This window comes from Echiichthys vipera, assembly GCF_963691815.1.
Source record: "Echiichthys vipera genome assembly, chromosome: 4".
NCBI lineage: Eukaryota > Metazoa > Chordata > Actinopteri > Perciformes > Trachinidae > Echiichthys > Echiichthys vipera.
The window spans coordinates 3140390-3158762 of record NC_139829.1 but is presented as its reverse complement, the minus strand read 5'-3'; the positions used below and the strand labels follow the sequence as shown (position 1 = coordinate 3158762).

At 40.7% G+C, this 18373-nt stretch overlaps 1 protein-coding gene across 2 annotated transcripts; it reads left to right on the top strand.

Moving 5' to 3' along the window:
- The first annotated feature begins 142 nt into the window (after window positions 1–142).
- pias2 (protein inhibitor of activated STAT, 2) lies at window positions 143–18070 on the top strand. Of its 2 annotated transcripts, XM_083912365.1 has the most exons (15): window positions 143–184; window positions 3661–3724; window positions 6200–6376; window positions 6561–6648; window positions 6732–6782; window positions 7671–7761; window positions 7852–7986; window positions 8120–8225; window positions 8716–8789; window positions 9352–9512; window positions 10186–10319; window positions 10528–10720; window positions 10923–11059; window positions 11139–11176; window positions 13485–18070. In XM_083912365.1, exons 3-15 carry the CDS (start codon window positions 6265–6267, stop codon window positions 13698–13700), a joined length of 1536 nt encoding a protein of 511 aa, XP_083768491.1. In that variant the 5' UTR covers window positions 143–184; window positions 3661–3724; window positions 6200–6264; the 3' UTR covers window positions 13701–18070. The 2 variants fall into 2 exon arrangements, with proteins under 2 accessions (XP_083768491.1, XP_083768492.1); XM_083912366.1 differs by lacking the exon at window positions 3661–3724 and having other exon boundaries at window positions 161–184.
- The last annotated feature ends 303 nt before the right edge of the window (window positions 18071–18373 follow it).

Sequence of the window (18373 nt, the reverse complement as noted above, 5' to 3'; positions counted from 1 at the left end):
CTATTTATTTTATTTAATCTTTCTTTTATTCGAAAAGACATAGATACTATTGTTCCATACTCCGATACTGTTGGAAGCGGTATGCACCAAAGAAAGTTATGGTTGCAACCCGCCAATACACAAAAAGAAGAAGAAGAAGAGAGAAGACCGGAACAACAAGATGGCGGAGAGAGAAGAGTTTCGGGTAGGCAAAAAGAAAAACACTGATTGTGACTTACTTCTGTCAACATTACAACGTGTAACGATACCTTTTAACGAATAAACTGGTCGATATAGGACACTCCGAGTCCATGGGCCAAGAAGACAGGGCTTTGTCAGGCACGAACAGGCACTTTCAGAGCACATCGTTGTGTTTCGGTAGTTAGCCTTAATGCTAACACTTGATAACAAGCCAGTCCTTAATAGGTCCATTGTTAGCTTCCTGCAAATAGCTGAAACCTAAACGGAATTGTGCTTTTACCGCGTGTAGTCACGCTGCCAGCGTCTTAGTGAGTGGTTCATCAAAGCTGTTCAGTCATGTTGATGATTTATGCACGAAACCGATTGCATGCAGCTAATATCACGATGATACACCCAGTTAGCCAAAAGTTAACGTTAGGCTTAAACTCTCCTGAAAATCACAACATTGTGTGGTTACACATATTTAACATTCGATTTGTTTTTTCGTGTTAACTACCTACTGTTCCGTTTCATATTATGTTTAAAATGTACTTTAAATGTGAACAACTATTTCCAAACACAAAGCTGAGTGACCCCCCCCCCCCCCCCCCCACTGCTTCGTTACGTTAGATAATGTATTATCTAATTTCTAGTTTTTCTTGGTAACATAAGATGATGGAACCCTCAACGTTATGTGTTGACCTGAGAATCCAGTAGTTTGGGTATGAACAATGTGTGTACCGGGCTGCTTGTCACTTTTGTGTCACACACTTTGTGTAATCTACCTATTGTTAGTGTCATCTCATAACCCCAGATCAGTTACAAGGAGCTCACACGACTTTCTTGCGGCAGTTCCAGGCAGTATGAAAGATGTGGCCACAGAAATCTGTGATGTTGTTCTATATTTTACTGGAATACAGCTGCTATGAATGCTAAGAGCTAACGTTAAGGCCCCGCCCCCTCCCCTGGCTCCTCAGGTTCCTCCAGCAGTTTACCATTAAACTTGTTGTGTGTGTGTGTGTGTGTGTGTGTGTGTGTGTGTGTGTGTGTGTGTGTGTGTGTGTGTGTGTGTGTGTGTGTGTGTGTGTGTGTGCACAGAAGAGACTGGCAAACTTGTGTGGACCATATAGTTTACAAAAACCAAACTATCCCAAACAGAAATGCTACTAAGTTCTTTCTAAATGAGTCCACTGGAGTGGCAGGTTTTGATCTGTCTCCACATGTCAAAATCTGGGAATTTAGACTCCTGGAGATCAGCAGGAAGAGGGGCAGCAAGTCCACAGGCTGGGCAGGCAGGGAATGCATATGTTATCATTCATCAGAATCCGACTGTTTGTATCTTTTATAATAGTTTATCAGTGTGTTTGAATGACTTCAGCACATCTGCGCCCACAGGACATCACTAGTTTCTCACACTGCTCTGGTTTGATGTTGGTCCATTCTGACTCAGTCTCTTCCACAGTTCACTAACTGTCATTATTTCAATATTCTTACGACGCATTCCATTTACCTCAGAATTCAGAAGTCAGAGCTGGGAATGACGTCACACCCGAATTATCAGCGTTTCAGTTACAAAGTCGGAAAAAGTAGCTAGCAGTTAGGGTTTTATATTACATTTTAAAATATCAGTTTGCAATAAATAATAGTTTATAATAATAACTATTATTAACAATAATAATTGTTAATAAATAATATCAAGTACATTCCTATCTGTGTTAATTTGTTATCTTTTTTTAACAAGGCTAAATGTTTATGTCAAGCCTGGTGCCTTCACTCACATGGACAGGTTTACACTTCATTCAGTCAATAGTAGGATCGGATTGGTATACGCTCAGCCCAGGTATGTGCATCTGATTGGATCGGAAAAAACTTTATCGTGCATCTCTAATAATCGGTAGGAATGGGACTTCTGTTTTCTAATAATTCACCTTTAAAAATGTTTTTCATATTTTGAGAAATTTGTTTGTTTTCATGTGTAACTGGAGCAAACACAGCAGATCAGCGTCATTTGACATCTGTGCCTTTTGGTAAAGAGATTGTTGCACAGTCACTTAAGGGCGCACTCACACTGTCCATCTGTACCGTGCCCAAGCACGTTTCACGGGTAAAGTCTAGTTCCTTTGACCAGTGTGAATGCAACCGCACCGCGCCCAGGAGCGGTACGCCTGCCGTCCACTGCCCGTTTGGGAGAGGTGGGCTTTTGTAAAGCACGTTTGTACATGTACGAGCACGATCGTGCACAGGTGTACGAGCACGAGCACGAGGCCTGTCAAAGTCCCAACTAATGACAGTTTATAATCTAGTGTAAATAAACAAAGTTTACCTGAACTAATTACAGACACACCTGAAACCCCAGGTCCTGCTCTCATTGGAGGATTTGAAGACATTTGATAAGAACTTGGGGGCAGACACATCTGGCTGTAGATATTCTGACTGATATATTCAGGATTATGCTGGATTTGTATGTATATTTGCTTCTTTACTTGTTAAATATCTATTATAGTATATTGGCTGTCATTATGTTTGTTAGAAACAGTGTCAGTCGTGCAATATTTTCTGATGCAAGCTCTCTGTCCACTGGTGTTCGTGCATCACAAAGTGTGTAAACGTGCGACCATGTAGAGACAGAAATGATCGTGTGAATAAGATAAGTATAGGGGTGCGCCGATTTCAATTTTGCTTGGCCAATACCGATTTTTTTTGCCAATTCTGATCCCCCCCTTACAACTATAATTCACAGCATACAGAAACATTTTTGGAACTTTTCTTTCTTTTACTGAACCCAAACTATAAAACTAAGTAGTATAAAATGTAACAGGTGAGGTAGTCTAAAATTAATAACAGATTAACAACGGAGAACTGAAGGTACCTTTCAAATAATAAAATAAAGATCAAATAAAAAAATGCAGCAGGTAATGGGAACTTAAAAATATATAATCTGTACTACATTTCTTTTCCAAAAAAAGTGCAACAGCTAAAAGCAGCAACTGAAGGACTAGAAAGCACCTTTAGGTTGTTGTTGTCAGAAGTTAAATGTAGTCACTTGAACATTAATGGTAGATTATTTTTTTTACAAATAGAACCATCTCTGTCCCCAGACAGACAGCTCTTTTTCTCATCTACCTGTTTCTGTTTACCGTTGTTGTGGAATCCGCTTGTTCCAGGTCAAAAGGTGCACCTGAATGCACCATGAAGTCCCGTCAGAGCACTATCGTTCATTGTTTGTTTACATAACTCACAGAGAAGGCAAACATGTTTCCACACCGGTGACTTTAGAGAAGCAGGAAGATTTCAAAGCTCTGTTGTATCTCTGTCATCTTTGACTACGGCGGTGGCCATGGTGTGTGGAAAAGCTTCAAGCTAATGCTAAACTAAGATTACGCCCAAACTTTACGCTGCCGCTGGAAAGTGTGTATCTAATGTTTTCGGTGTCGTTCCTCCGCAGCTTACTTCTGCCTTGCAAGTTTTTCAAACTTTCTGTTTTTTTCTTTTACGGTGTAGAAATTCCACCCTGAAGACACGCTGACTCACTGACCGGGACCATAGACCAGGACTGACGCTGCAGGTCTGCTCAAAATAAAAGTCAACTCACTTTGGCCAAATAAAAGCTTTTAATGTGAAGCTACAGCTGTATGATGTTTTGTTTGCATTAGCAGTAAGTTAACTGCGCAGTAAAGATAGTTTGTTCAATAAGAGGACAAGGTATAGACCTGTTCTAAAAGAAATGCATCCTTAAATTACTTCTGTAGTAGCGCTATAAAGAAAATTAAATTAAAAAAAATTAACTTGACCTTCAAGGGGGTGTGGGGGATGCAATTGTTGTATAATTGTAGTGGAAACACTGGGATAGACTGGGACTGCTCGCGCATCTCTATAGGAGAGAATGCCCTTCTGCTCCTGATGTTAATGCTCCAAAAAGTACACAGATAAAAAGATTGTAGACTACAAATGTGGAGAATGCTCTACAGCGACACTAGCGGCTGGCGGACCTAATAGCTCTTCCTGCAAAGTGAACGGGGAGGAAATTGGCAGCGAGCAGAGTGCCAGGGGGATTTGAATGGGACTTAATCTATCTTTATGTGCGGCCAAAAAATTGATACTTTCTGTGGAAACAAAATACTGATTTAGAACGCAGAATTGAATAAATCCTACAGCCCTATTGGCCACTATAAAGTCACTCAGTGTGTTGCATGCAGTTTAAAAACTGTAATGAAAGATCCAAAGAGGGAATATAGGAGAAAATGAAAAACTGTAAATGTTGACCGAACGACGTATAGTTGCGCACCCTACTACTCTCACAGGCTAAATTCAGCCAAAACAAGCACCTCCAGCATATTGGTGGAATAGCTGTGTGTTAGAATATTATTTTCCCTTCGCCAGAGGCAGCTACAGGTACGAGATTCTTTCATGAATTCATGCATCCATTCATCCAGCCATTGTACAACCCGCAGAAATATTATTGATTGGATAGGCGCACCAATGGTGTTCTTGTGTTCCCGTTTATGATCTTATTACATGTTATTTAACATTTGATTTATTTGTATTTATTAGCAGGGATGCAACGAACAACTGTTTAGCACTACTCTACGGCACACAGTTTTATTATTATGACATTTCAGTCTCACTCTAGCTCCTTAGACGTAGTTGGTAACTTGTGATTAAATAAAAAATTATAAACTATTCATCAAAAACTGTTAGCCTGTCAGTGTCAGTGAGGACCAGTAATGCCACTAACATGTTAGCCTACTTAGTAACACTACTCTAATGACTCCCTTGTTTCAGTAACCAGTAGGCTAGTCTAACGCGTTACTATTTCCAAATCAGTATTCAGATTAAAGTCCCTTATCTAGGTCACTGTGTGTTACTGTGGTTACAGACCCACTTCTTCGTTGTCTATATTCTTGAGCTTCGTTGTTTTTGCTCTGACAGGACGTCTTCCTCCAGTCGCGTTAGCATGGTTTAAATGCTTAGAGCTAACAATCTTTAGAATAATATTCCCACAGCAGCATGTACCAAAAGTTTAGGCAAGGCAACTTTATATGTATAGCACTTTTCATACACAAGGCAGACTCAAAGTGCTTCACAGCACAACATATCATGAATTAAAATGCATTACAGAAAGACAAAGAGAATAAAAACATAGACAATAATAAAAACAGGACGTTAAAAGTGCAAAGATTTAGCAGAAAGCTAAGGTGAACATAAAAGTTTTCAGTCTAGTTTTAAAAGTGGTCAGAGTGGGTGAAAGTCTCACATCTACAGGAAGTTTATTCCAGCTGTTTGTTGCATAATGACTGAAAGAAGCTTTCCCTTGATTTGAGTTTACTCTGCGAACCACTAACAGATTGGCCTCAGAGGATCTTAGTGATCTAGAAGGCTTATGTAGTGGGAGCACATCAGTGATATACTTCGGCCCTAGACCATGTTTAAAAAGTCTTCCTTTCAAAATGGGTAGGCTACATATAATATATCCAGTTTAGTTTGGCTCTGGTGGAGACAGGGAAACTTGAAAGCAGATGAGCATCTCTTTGGTTGTCCATGAACGACAGAATGACATTTTATTCTTCACAGGGTATGTTAGACACATAGGCCTGAAATATAGGCCTATCACATTAAAATTATTACTAGAAACAGATATTAATACATTGAATATATTTTTACATTGTATTAGGTAAATCAGGTGTACGGTATTTTGGTTTTCATTTGTCATTTTTAATTTACAATTGATTTATTTCAAGTTAGGGACCATTAATATTGTACAAGAGGAGATATATCATGCCCGGTTGTAGCTGTTTGCCATTTTTCACGCACATTAATGGAAAACGGATTTCACCACCTTAAAACCATATCTTTTCTAAAAACATATACCCAAAGTTGTAATTCAACATGAACTTTGGCATTTTCCACAGGCCTTAGTTTGGGTGAAGTGAAGAGTTGGCTGATACCTGTTTATCACAGCTGATTTTATGGATGTTCTTGATCTCAGCTACTTGGATCAGAGGAACAAAAAACAACTGAATCTTGACACCTCTGTTAGCAGGAGTCAGTCCTGTAACACACACTTCAGCCTGTGGAACAGCTGTGTGGCACGACACCAAAACCAGCATGAATCTCCAGCAGCCAGTACCTCTCGTCCCCCCCGTCCACCCTGATGTACAGATGAAGACCCTGCCCTTCTATGATGTGCTGGACGTCCTGATCAAGCCTTCAAGTCTAGGTCTGTACTGTTTTCTTTCACTTTTAACAGTGATAAAGATAATTATCATGAATAATTAACTCAAGTGGATTGTGTCCACCACAACTACAATGACATTGGGGAAGTTTTCTTCATATTATACTGTATGTGTGTTTTGAACCATGATATTTTAGCCATTAGAGTAAGCAAGTATTTATGTTTTCAGGAGCAAGTCCTGCACAGAGGTATCACCAAGAAAAATATTTTATCTTTGCCTTGACACCCCAGCAAGTTCGTGAAGTATGCATTTCCAGGTAGGACTGTTTTGAGAAAATCATGCCAAGTCTGTATGTAAATAAAAAATATGTTCAGTATGTTTAACCTCTGTTATTTACAGGGACTTTCTACCAGGTGGCAGAAGGGACTATATGGTTCAAATCCAACTAAGGTGAGAATGTTCACAATTTTCTGATATGTAAATAATAGATCTTGTAACTCTTAGCAACTGATGGGATATTCAGCGTAGGACTGGGAAAAGACTGAACCCAAAGTGTGTAAAGAAGCCGGTTAACTCTGAAAGGAGGAAGTGTCATGGTTTGGGGATGTTTTCTGCAGCAGGAGTTGGGCCTCTTGTACAGCTACATGGCAGGGTGAATGCAAATGTTTATGTGAACCTCCTTCAGCAACATGCAACACCTTCCCTGCAACTGTCTTCCAATCAGCTGCAATTCTCCTACAGTACAATGTCCCCTGTCACACTGCAAAACAGGTGAAGCAGTTCCTTGAAGCTCAGAATATTGAAACAATGAAATGTCCAGAGTCCAGATCTAAACCCCATAGAGAATCTCTGGAAAATCCTTGTCAACAACGTAATGTGTAAGAAACCCACTCCAGTTAGTGACGTGTGGAAGAGTCAAATGTACCAAGATCAAACCAGAGCAGTGTGAGAAACTAGTGATGTCCTGTGGACGCAGATGTGCTGAAGTCATTCAAAGCTGTGGCCTCTAGACTTCCTGTTCATTTTTGAATCCCATAGAAGAAAACATTGTTGAAATCTTCTCTTCTGACACAGTGGTTACTGTTCTCTAATTCTGATCACTGTGTTTTCCCAAAATAAGTAAACTAATACGTTTTTGTTGATTGTTTTTCCTTGGTTATTAAAAAAAAAAAACATGCTAGTACAGCAGTGGTAAAGCCACAGTGGATATTCTATCAAATTATGAACAATAAAAAAACAAAACAGTATTTCAGAATAAATCAAGAATGAATACTTTGTTCAATAATTTTGATCTCCAGTGTATACTTAGGTTGTTGAATGTTTTTTTTGTGTTGACAGGTTTTGCTTGTCAGAGACAAGTTGCCCTCAAGAGGATAACTACCCCAACAGTCTTTGTATCAAGGTCAATGGGAAACTTTTTCCTTTACCAGTAAGTGCTCCTTTTACTCCAGAACAGTTCCAATAAAAAGCCAATCTAACTGAAGTTTTACCATAAAGACAAATCCATTTCTTCCTGCAGGGTTATGCACCACCACCAAAAAACGGCGTGGAACAGAAGAGACCAGGAAGACCTCTAAACATTACCTCGCTTGTCCGACTCTCCTCTGCGGTACCCAATCAGATTTCAGTGACATGGGCACCTGAAATTGGAAAAGTGAGGACATAAACCTCATTGGAACATTTTAAGCTCTTCCCTCTTCGGTTTCCTGTGCTTGAGTTGGATGTTGTGTTTGGGGACAGTAACTGGGACGTCTCTGTAAAGGCTGTTCCATCATATTTCTTTTCAGACCTATTCTATGTCTGTCTACCTGGTGAGGCAGCTGACATCACCACTGCTCCTGCAGAGGCTGAGGATGAAGGGCATCAGAAACCCAGACCACTCCAGAGCACTAAGTAACTATATTGTAATCAACTATGATAGTGTTACCCAGTAGAAGTTATACAGCAGCAGTTTTACCTTTAGGTAGTCACACCTGATGAATCCAAAACATTTACCTGACCTGAAAAGCAAACATCAGTATGTTTACTAGCACACAAGAAACCAGGTTCATCTTAAACATCAGGTTACACAGGTAATCGGACAATGTATTAACATGCACTGTAGTTAACCATGATGAGTAAAGCTGCACTACACAACATATTGGGTGTATGATATGATACTGACCTGTCCAAAAGCAGACATGATGCAGACTGGACCCAACCCTTAAGAAAATGGGTCTCAAACTGGTTAGAATCAATGCACAGAGACACAGCGGGGCCGCTGGTGATGTCAGGTTCATAGAAGTGGAAGTTTATTTTTCTATATGGTTTTGGTGTTTTGTATACCGTTTTTTACCGAGTCCTTTTGTTTCTCTGTTTTTTTCCCATGCCCTCTGTGTTCCAGTCAAAGAGAAGCTGACAGCAGATCCAGACAGTGAGATTGCTACAACAAGCCTTCGAGTCTCCCTCATGTGTCCGGTAAATAAACACTTGTGAAGAAAGTGTATGTGATTATATTAACTTTCAAATTATTCTGACAGAATAAATTATATTTTGTAAGGAAATGTGAATATAATTGATACACAGTATGTGTTGTGCCTGTGGATCATACACTTTCTGCCACAGTTCTACATTACATACATTCACATTTAAAAGGTGGCGAGCAATGGCCATTCTTTTGCCCAAAATGAACAACTGGGCGCTCACACCAGAAGCCCTGTTTTACTTTTATTGACTGTTAGTGGTATGACATATTAGTATGTAGATGTAGCCACAGTGTCCATTACAGCTGCCATTGCCATTATTGAAATACAACAACTTCACAGATCTGTTATGAAATGTCGTAGTTCACCGTTATATAAGTCTCACCTGCCTACTGTATACAGATTCTAATTGACATGCCACTGCTTGTCATGATACGCCAATGCTATGTGCGACTTATAAACGGCTTCTTGGTCCCGTTTCACTGGCAGATACCAGTAGACCAACCATTTTCTTCATGGATTAGTTTTGACTGACTTCAGTATGTTTTGTCCTCCAGCTGGGTAAAATGCGCCTGACGGTGCCATGCCGGGCAGTGACCTGCTCTCACCTGCAGTGTTTCGACGCTGCCCTCTATCTGCAGATGAATGAGAAGAAACCCACCTGGATCTGTCCTGTATGTGACAAGAAGGCTGCATACGAGAGTCTCATCATTGATGGGTTAGTTCAACTAGTTGTTGCTGTTGCTTTTGCTGAGGCAGTGGTGCATTCAGTGCCCATTTAGTCTGGTGCTGGGTTCTCATTACCTGTGCTTCATCCTAATCTCTAAGTATAAACACGCATTTCTGTTTCTCACTGTAGCGGTTAGAACTCCACAAATTTACTTTCATGTCCCAAGCATATTTGAATGGATCAGTATCAGCTACAATGAAACTGGTAAAAAGCTGATCCTTTCTTTTCTGTGTCGTGTGACCTTGGCCTGCTAGTGTTGCAGCACTGCTCTCCTGAATGACAGCCAGACTACTGAGAGCATTTCACTGCACATGAGAGTGAAGTATTCAGTCCCAGCTGTGATTGACTCTGATCTGACTGATACGTCTTCTCTTTGGTGGATCATTTACATTTCAGCCATTTTTCCAGGTTAACTTTCTTTAATATCATATCAATGATCTAAGCTAATTTCAACCAGCACCTTCAGTATTTGGATCAAGCAGCATGTGAAAAATAAGGTGGGCCGAAAAAAAATTGATTTTTTAAATTTTAGTCCTCATGCTCATGTATATTAAAATTCACACAAGAACCTGAAGTCTTTATTCACCAATGTTTATGAGAACTTCAGTCAGCCCGTGTGACCAGTAAAGGTACAAAGTTAAGTGTTTTGTTCTTTGTTCAGTTTATTCTTAGAGATCCTTAATGACTGCTCAGATGTGGACGAAATCAAATTCCAGGAAGATGGAACCTGGTGTCCCATGAGACCAAAGAAAGAGGCCGTCAAAGTTCCCTCTCAGTCGATTCCAAAAATTGAGAGTAAGTACATCTTCGTGATAAGTGGGTTCGGGTTGAATTGATCCTACCAGCAATAAAGTTTTTGTTTCACAGCCTGATCTACAATCCCAATTCAAATGAAGTTAGGACGTTGTGTAAAACGTAAACAAAAACCAAATACAATGATTTGGGGATTTCAGGGATTAATCTAGAATAATAGCAGCCTTAACCGTGAACCTTTGTCTTTTAGCCTCAACTCCTATACGCCAGTCTTCAGTGGTCCCCCATTCTACTGAGCCGAGCACCACCAAGAAGGCAGATGTGATTGATCTGACTCTGGAGAGTTCCTCCTCCTCCTCCTCCTCTGATGAAGAGGACAGTGACCCTCCACTGAAGAAACGCTGCGTTTACATTTCCAAGAGCGAGGAGATGCATGCGAAGGGGTGAGCAAGTCTCTAGAACCATAGACAGACCTGCATATACCAACCTTGTTTCTAGAGGAAATCTGTAGTTTGTACTTTCTATTTCTGTTGCTATCCAGTGACAACACTGAACGTTTAGACATTGTGTCAAATTGTTGCTGTTTTGTGGAAGGATGCGATCTGACGCACACTGCCCCAGTAAAAGCTTTTTGTTTCCTCTCAGAGTGTTGACCTACCAGCCCACTGTGCGCGTGCCAAATGTCCAGGCCCTGGACCCTTCATATCTGACCTCCACGCTCACTGACTATGCAGTCCCCTTCCACCCATCCACCCTGGCCACCATCCCAACAGACATGCAGAGTGAGTCAGCTGGATAGAGCGGCTGTAAGCACAATCACTATGTAGCACTGTTAATAATCTCTTTTTTTCTCACACATAGGTCTGGATTTGTTTTCCTTAATTCAAGCAGATCCTCAGGTAAGTTTGTTCCAGTTTTCCACTGTTAAAAGCTGCAGACCTCTTTATTACTTGAGCAAAGCAGATTTGTATGTTTAAAAACATGGTTATTCTTCAGGAATTCTGTAACAAAACAGATTTTAAGAAGCAGCCACTCACAGTGTTGTTTTACATTTGTTGTTAATTTTTTTCTGGTAGTGAAGATATATTTATTTTGACAGCACGGTGGTGTAGTGGTTAGCACCGTTTCCTCACAGCAAGAGGGTCTTGGTTCGGTTCTGGGATGGGGCCCTTCTGTGTGGTTTGGATTCTTCTCAAATAAATAGCTTCTGACAAGTGGAACAGCTGTATCCATCTGACTATTTCACTTTCTCAAGCTATTAGAGCCATATGCATGAGCCTACTTCCATTTTTTTGTTTTTCATGATAGCCAGGGCTTTATGAAATAGAATTTTTTTTCCACAAATGTTTTAAACTAAATTTTGCAGACAAGTACACAAGAAAAAGCATAACAGTTGCACGGTGTGTCTGCTTTAAAGTGGAAAGAAATTAAAGACCAAAAAAAACAAACAAAAAACCCCAACATGAATCCTGCCCTCCTTCCAGCACTAGGAATCGTCCTCAGCATCATCAGCAGTAACAGTAAGACTATTGCTAATAAGAGCCAGCAGTGGGTCCCAGGTGTTGTGGAATGCTGTCAGAGATCCCCTCTGTGAAAACCTTAGCTTCTCTAACCTTAGACATTGTAAAATTTCACGTATCCAACTATTATGAGTCGGTGGAGAAACATGTTTCCATTTAAGGAGAATGTTACATCTGACGAGCAGGGTGGTAGAGGCAGATTTTTAGACGGAGGGAGCCCAAAAAGAGCAGTCAGAGGATTTGATTCCAAGTTTGGGTTCAGAGCCTTCTTGAGGGTTTGAAATATATCAGACCAAAATTCAGCAAGCTTCGGGCACGCCCAGAACTGGATCCAAATTTTATTGGTATTGGCGACTACCTGATTAGGTGGGATTATATTGGCAGTTATGAGGGGCTGTGAGCAAATTGTGTACAAATCAAGTGCTAAAAGCAGGAACAAGATGTTATCTCAGTATGAGCCCAGGATGGGCAGGCGTCTGCAACTTTACCACGGAGCCAATATAAAAGATATAGATATATGTACGTTCGCATAGAAAAATCCAGTTACAGGATGTATTCATTTGAATTCTTAAGGCCTCAAATGTAATCTTGCTATTGCAAAAAAAAAGGTAATCTGACTCATTAGTGTAATCTGTGTTTTTGGTGTGTAGCCTCAACATTACCAATAAACAACAACCGAAACTCAATTCAAAAGCAAAAAATGCATTTTTTTGCATGCTAGCCCAGTTTGGTTGTAGAGTGACACTGTACGAAAACAAAGCCAAAATATGGGGCGATACGGGTGCCTCTGTGTAGTAATTTTGCAACCAGAGTCAGTGCAGTAGTGATCAGGCAGTATCAAGGTCCGGCCCGTACAAGTACAAGATTTTATAGCATCAAATAACAAATTTAAAAAACTAATACTTGAACAAACATCGGCGTGATTAAAAACTACCTACAGTGACAGAAATTATCTTTGAGAAAAATGTTTGAGGTGTATTCTGATTTTTTAGTTTGGCTCATGTCCCATTCCGTAACATGGAGGGTCGGGACTTAAGACCCACACTGCAGCCAGCCACCAGGGAGTTGTCTACTCGTCCATCTTCATATACAGTCTGAGTGACACAAATCAACATAGACAAGATCAGTTCACACTTAAAGTGTATTTCCGGTGAAATATCCTCCCATGGTCTTTTCCGGCACTTACATACATCAAATAAGCCATGGAGACAGTTTTTTTTAGTGTAACAACTATTAACGGAGAAATCCAGGCGAGTCACTAACACTGATTAGCTCGGGAAGTACGGTGAAGACATTAAAACGTCTTTTTAACCACTAATACTGCTCAAAATAACAGCTTGTAATGACTTCACTGTACTTCCCCGAGCTAAACACTGTTAGCAACATCCGTCTGTTAGTGACTCTCCCGGATTTCTCTGTTAATAGTTTATACACAAAAGTTTTGATGGCTTATTTGATGTATGTAAGTGCCTTAGACCATGGGATGATTTTACACTGGAATTACACTTAAAGCCTGACTCTCTTGTGGGACTGCACGGTTAAATATTTTTGACTAAAATGTACCCATAGCTGATACAAAAATACAAGATTGCAGGAACTGAATTGCTATACATTGGAGTGGATGAGTTTGACTACAGAGTCCTGACTAATGCTGTTGTTCCTGATGCAACTTGTTTTCCCTGCGCAGCACTACCGGCCACAGATGTTCCTGGAGAACCTGACAAACAGCATGCAAAGTGCAGCTGCGGCCAGCACTAGCTCAGCCCTGGTCTCCTCCTCCAGCAGCCACTATGAGACCAGCACCCACACTGTCAGCTCCATCCACGAGACCCGGGTCATCACAGGAGGGGGCGCTGTAGGAGGGACTGACAGCAGCATATCAGACATCATTTCACTAGACTGAGCCACGTCTCCCTGGACCTCTTCAGGCCTGTTTTCTGTGGCCTTTTCAGTGCACATGGCATGCCATGAGTTTTACACAGGAACACCCAAATTGGTATACATGAACGCTTTGATGGATCGAACATTTTCACGATGTTAAAAACTGTATCCAGGCATGTTTCTTTTTGCCCCTGGGGTTTTTAGTTGAAAATGGGGTTTTCCTCCGATCTGCTATAGATGGTTCAGTGGTCAAGGACAACATAATGTGTTACTGAATTGCCATTTAGCTTCAAGTTCTCTTGACTTCAACATTTGGGAAATACTTTTGTGTGCTATCATACATACCTTAATAACATTACACATACACACAGATAAAAATCATTGTAGCCATGTTTTACTCCAGTATTCTCTGGTGTTTTATCTCTGGTGTGGTCTGCCATATCCCTAGGAAAATCTCTATATCTCTGTGGCTTGCTCCATGAATCACTCTTTTCACCCATCACTCTCTGACTTCAGCTCTTTATTTCCTCACAGAGTATAATTATGACCCGAACAGAAAGTCTTGGTCATCCATATATAGTTGTAGAAATATCTGAATAACCTTCCACCCTCAGCTCTTGAGAGGTTTCCCTGGCAGAAAGATAGATGTCTGTAATAGTTTTTCACCAGTTACTCCAGTTTTGGAAATATTAAGAGCATTGAACTCTTCATTTATACCAATTTGTTAACATGAACGTACATGTGAATTTGACTTGAGCTGGTTCTGGCCTGGTTGACCTGAACTGTGTGCCTCATTAGCATGGGACAGAGTCAGGACGAATGGAAGAAGAGCTCAAACTCACTGCTGTCAGCAGGACCTTGTTTCACGCAACATCCATGCAAGTGAGTGAATGGTTGGAAGCAGGAAGCCTCTCGGTCTTGTGGACCGATACACATACTGTTGACTGTGATAGAAGGCAGGTCATTAATTCAAACGTTTTCATTGGTTCGAACAGCTGTCAGTCAGTACTTCAACGAGGTTTGGGCAGCTTTCTTGGCATACCAATGTAAAATGTTCCTTTGTAATTTAGTCAGAGCAATAATAATTTAACTAGTGTTGGGTTAAATAAAGTTGTAAATGTAGTTCAGATACTTTGTAAATGATTCCAGCCGGTCCGTACCACTGCCTCCCAAATGGAATTCCTTTCCCTTGTGGTCCATTTATTGGTTTCTCTAAGTTGAAAACATGAATATGGTTTGTTAAAGGAAAGCACCCAAAGGAATTGTTCCAAATGTAGGGAAATGTGCTCATTTGCTTACAGAGATTGAGATGTTTAGATGTATACCAGAACAGGACGTACTTAGTGTAAAACAGATCTTTTTAGTTTTTAAATGCCATTAAAGAAAGAGAATGTAGTAGTGTGACTGAAAGCGGGGGGTGACAGGTAGCCTGGCTCTGCCCACAGTACGAGAATACACCTAGCAACACCTCTAGAGCTCAAACTCACTGCTGTCAGCAGGACCTTGTTTCACACAACATCCATGCAAGTGAGTGAATGGTTGGAAGCAGGAAGCCTCTCGGTCTTGTGGACCGATAAACATACTGTTGACTGTTGACTGTGACGGAAGGCAGGTCATTAATTCAAACGTTTTCATTGGTTCGAACAGCTGTCAGTCAGTACTTCAACGAGGTTTGAACTTGTTAACTTGCTATATCTCCGGTGTTTGCTCCTTCCACAAACAGACATGTATGAGCTACAGTTTGTGGTTTTAGGAGACAATTTGTGCTGCCCCAGGCTAGTTGTTTCATCCCCTGTCCAGTTGTTATGCTAAGCTATGCTAACCATGTCCTGACTCCAGCTTTTTGCTTAAAACAGACATGAAATAGATTTTTCTTGATTCATCTTCTCGTCTCATGCTCAGAAAGTAAGTCAACAACCGTATTTCCCAAAATGTTCAACTGTTATTTTTTCAAGTTCAATTTTCAGCTTTGACTAGCACGTCACAGTTCAGTGGATTTTGACACAATGTGAATGAAAGAGTTTGTTTTCCCAGAAGTTGGTGTAAAACTTCCAAAAAGTTCATGCTGCCAAACATCTGATCTTGTCTTCATTTTGAAGTCCACTCTGTAATCCTTCTGGACTCTGGCCTCTGCTACATTTGGATGTTGGATGTCGATGGTGCTGTGTGTTGGGATGGGACGGATGGATTTGACTTGAACATTTGCTCAGTGTTGACACCTACGCTGCCCACTTTCTCATAGCTGACAGCAAGCACTAGTATAAAGGAGCATAAAGGGGGCAGCTACTGCGTCACAGCCACATTTTCTGGATGTCTTGTGGTTCATGCGGACTCCAGCCATCAGGAGCTCAATCTCAGGGACCTGCACGCCACCTTTCCGGACTTGACACAACTGAGTTTATTCAAATACTGACACAGACACAACACTGTCAGTAGCTGATGTCAGTAGGTGATGTAAAAGTTTGCTAATTTATAACACTTTGGGTCAGCATCTGTTTGATTCAAACATGCTAATGAATTTTGCGCTTTCAAGTTAACGTGATGATCAATTCGCCCAAATTAATAAAAAAAACTCACTTAGCTCACTGGAGTCCAGCTACACGGATGGTTTTGGTTTATGTGAACAGGTTTTGAGATTTCAGTCGCCATGAAATTTAGTTGACGAGGCACATTTCAAAAATTCAACAGCTGTGTTTTCAAGAATCTGTTACTCTGGATAATTACCAGACTTGAGACAATCGTGATCGGATTGAAAACTGTCAGCAAAACTGTGGCTAAATTTATTCTTTTTCAATGTATTGGAGAAGAGGCAGAAATAAACCTTTAAAATAAACCTATAAACTATCTGAACGTAGCAGAACCGCTGCTGGCAAGTGAGAGAATATGTTTTTGTGAGCAACCCATAGTTACTTCACACTGCTACATTTTCATTTAAAAACTTTTGCTACATTTATGCTTCATGTCCACACTAATCCAGTGTTTCTGAGCCCATGAAATGGAGATGTTTGGAAACCCTCCTGAGCCCCTTTTAGTGTGAAAAACTCTGGGGTTGTGTCTTAGTCTGGACTAGGGATCGACCGGTTTAGGGTTTTTTAGGGCCGATGTTGATACCGATCTTTTTTTCATCAGCCTTAGCCGATGAACGATACAGACTGCTGATTTTCTTGAGCCGATATTTGGAGCCGATGCTTCTTTTGCTCCCTCTATTTACATCATATCAATGACACAATGATGATGAAAATGTTAAGTCTCAATTTAAAAAAAAAAAAAAAAGAACGTTTATTGAACTTAAGAAAGGCATCTCCAGCAACAGGGAGCTGCCTGTGGATGCCTGTGTGTAAAAAATGCCTTGAAAAAGGTGAACACAGCAGCCCGCATCGGCCAATAAAGGTACATGTAAAAAAGCAAATATCGGCTGATATCGGCCGTCTATCACTAGTCTGGATGCACAGAAGCGGAGACGTTTGTAAACGACGACACTGGCACCCCCGTCAGTGTTATATGTGTGTTATCCCTTTTGGGATTTCCTCCTTGTGTGGGTAATCCTTTCCCTTTGCCGTGGCCTTCTCTGGTGATGATAATGCTCTTGGAACCGCACAAGTATGTTGCTGTATTTGCTTTGGAGGGACTCCCACCATCGTTACCGCCTTAAATCTCTGCTCTTTTCATTGTTGTTCTTCCCCCAAAGCATTTTCTGTATTTTCAACTCCTACATGATTTTCCACCGCAGAGTATCGTTGGACATCTGCTTCTGTTCACACTGGCAGACCCATGCCCATTTTATGCCATAGACTGTATGGTGTACGCCGATGGTCATGTGATATGTGTTTTCAGGCGTGTTCATACGGACGCAGATTGTCTCTGATGCGGCGCTGAAATGCTCCTGTGGACAGAGATGGTTTTTGTTCTGAAATGCCGTTCAGAATGAAAGTGTAGCAGCGTGGACGTAGCCTTAGTAAAGTAAAAACATGCAAATTCAACATCATCAAAGGATTTTCCAACCTTTACAGCATCTTTACTCCGAGATAAACAAACGTTAGTGGGTAGTGTGTGCATCAAGGTCACTGTTTTGTAAGATTACTGATTAGACTTTGGACATTGTCTGTATTCACCCGCAGGCAGATGTGCTGACTTTTCTTATGTACTCTTCATACTTTATGGACTCTGAAACATAATCCAGGTCACTTGGATGTTTCTCTTTTGACACCATGATAACAGACTCTGAGAAAATGACTTCAGATTCACAAGGGTCATTACAAGGAGGGTTTATTACAAAATTGTCTTTGTTTTCCTGTATCTGTAAACTTGCAGAATTTTGAATTGTTGTACCATGTGTGGGTGTTTTTAATTATTAAAAGTTTTCTTTTTTATTCGATTAAAATCTGTCACTCTTGAAAATAGTCTAAAAAGGTTTATTACTCTCAGGAGTAAAGAGCTCGCATGAAGAGCTCTTAGCTGATCCCACAGGGATTGAACCTGCATCTGCCCCATCACTCACTCTTCAAAACATTCTCACCTTTTCTCTGGGATGGTTTTTTCTGAAAAAGACGTTTAAGGTTGAATATGGAGAATGAGCAGAACATCGGCATCTAGTGTCTCAAGATCGTAGTCGCAACAACAAATAATTCCTGAATTGGGGTTGCCAGGTTTGCTGCCGAGTGAGTAATGCCAGGAGACAGGAGACTTGAGTCTATT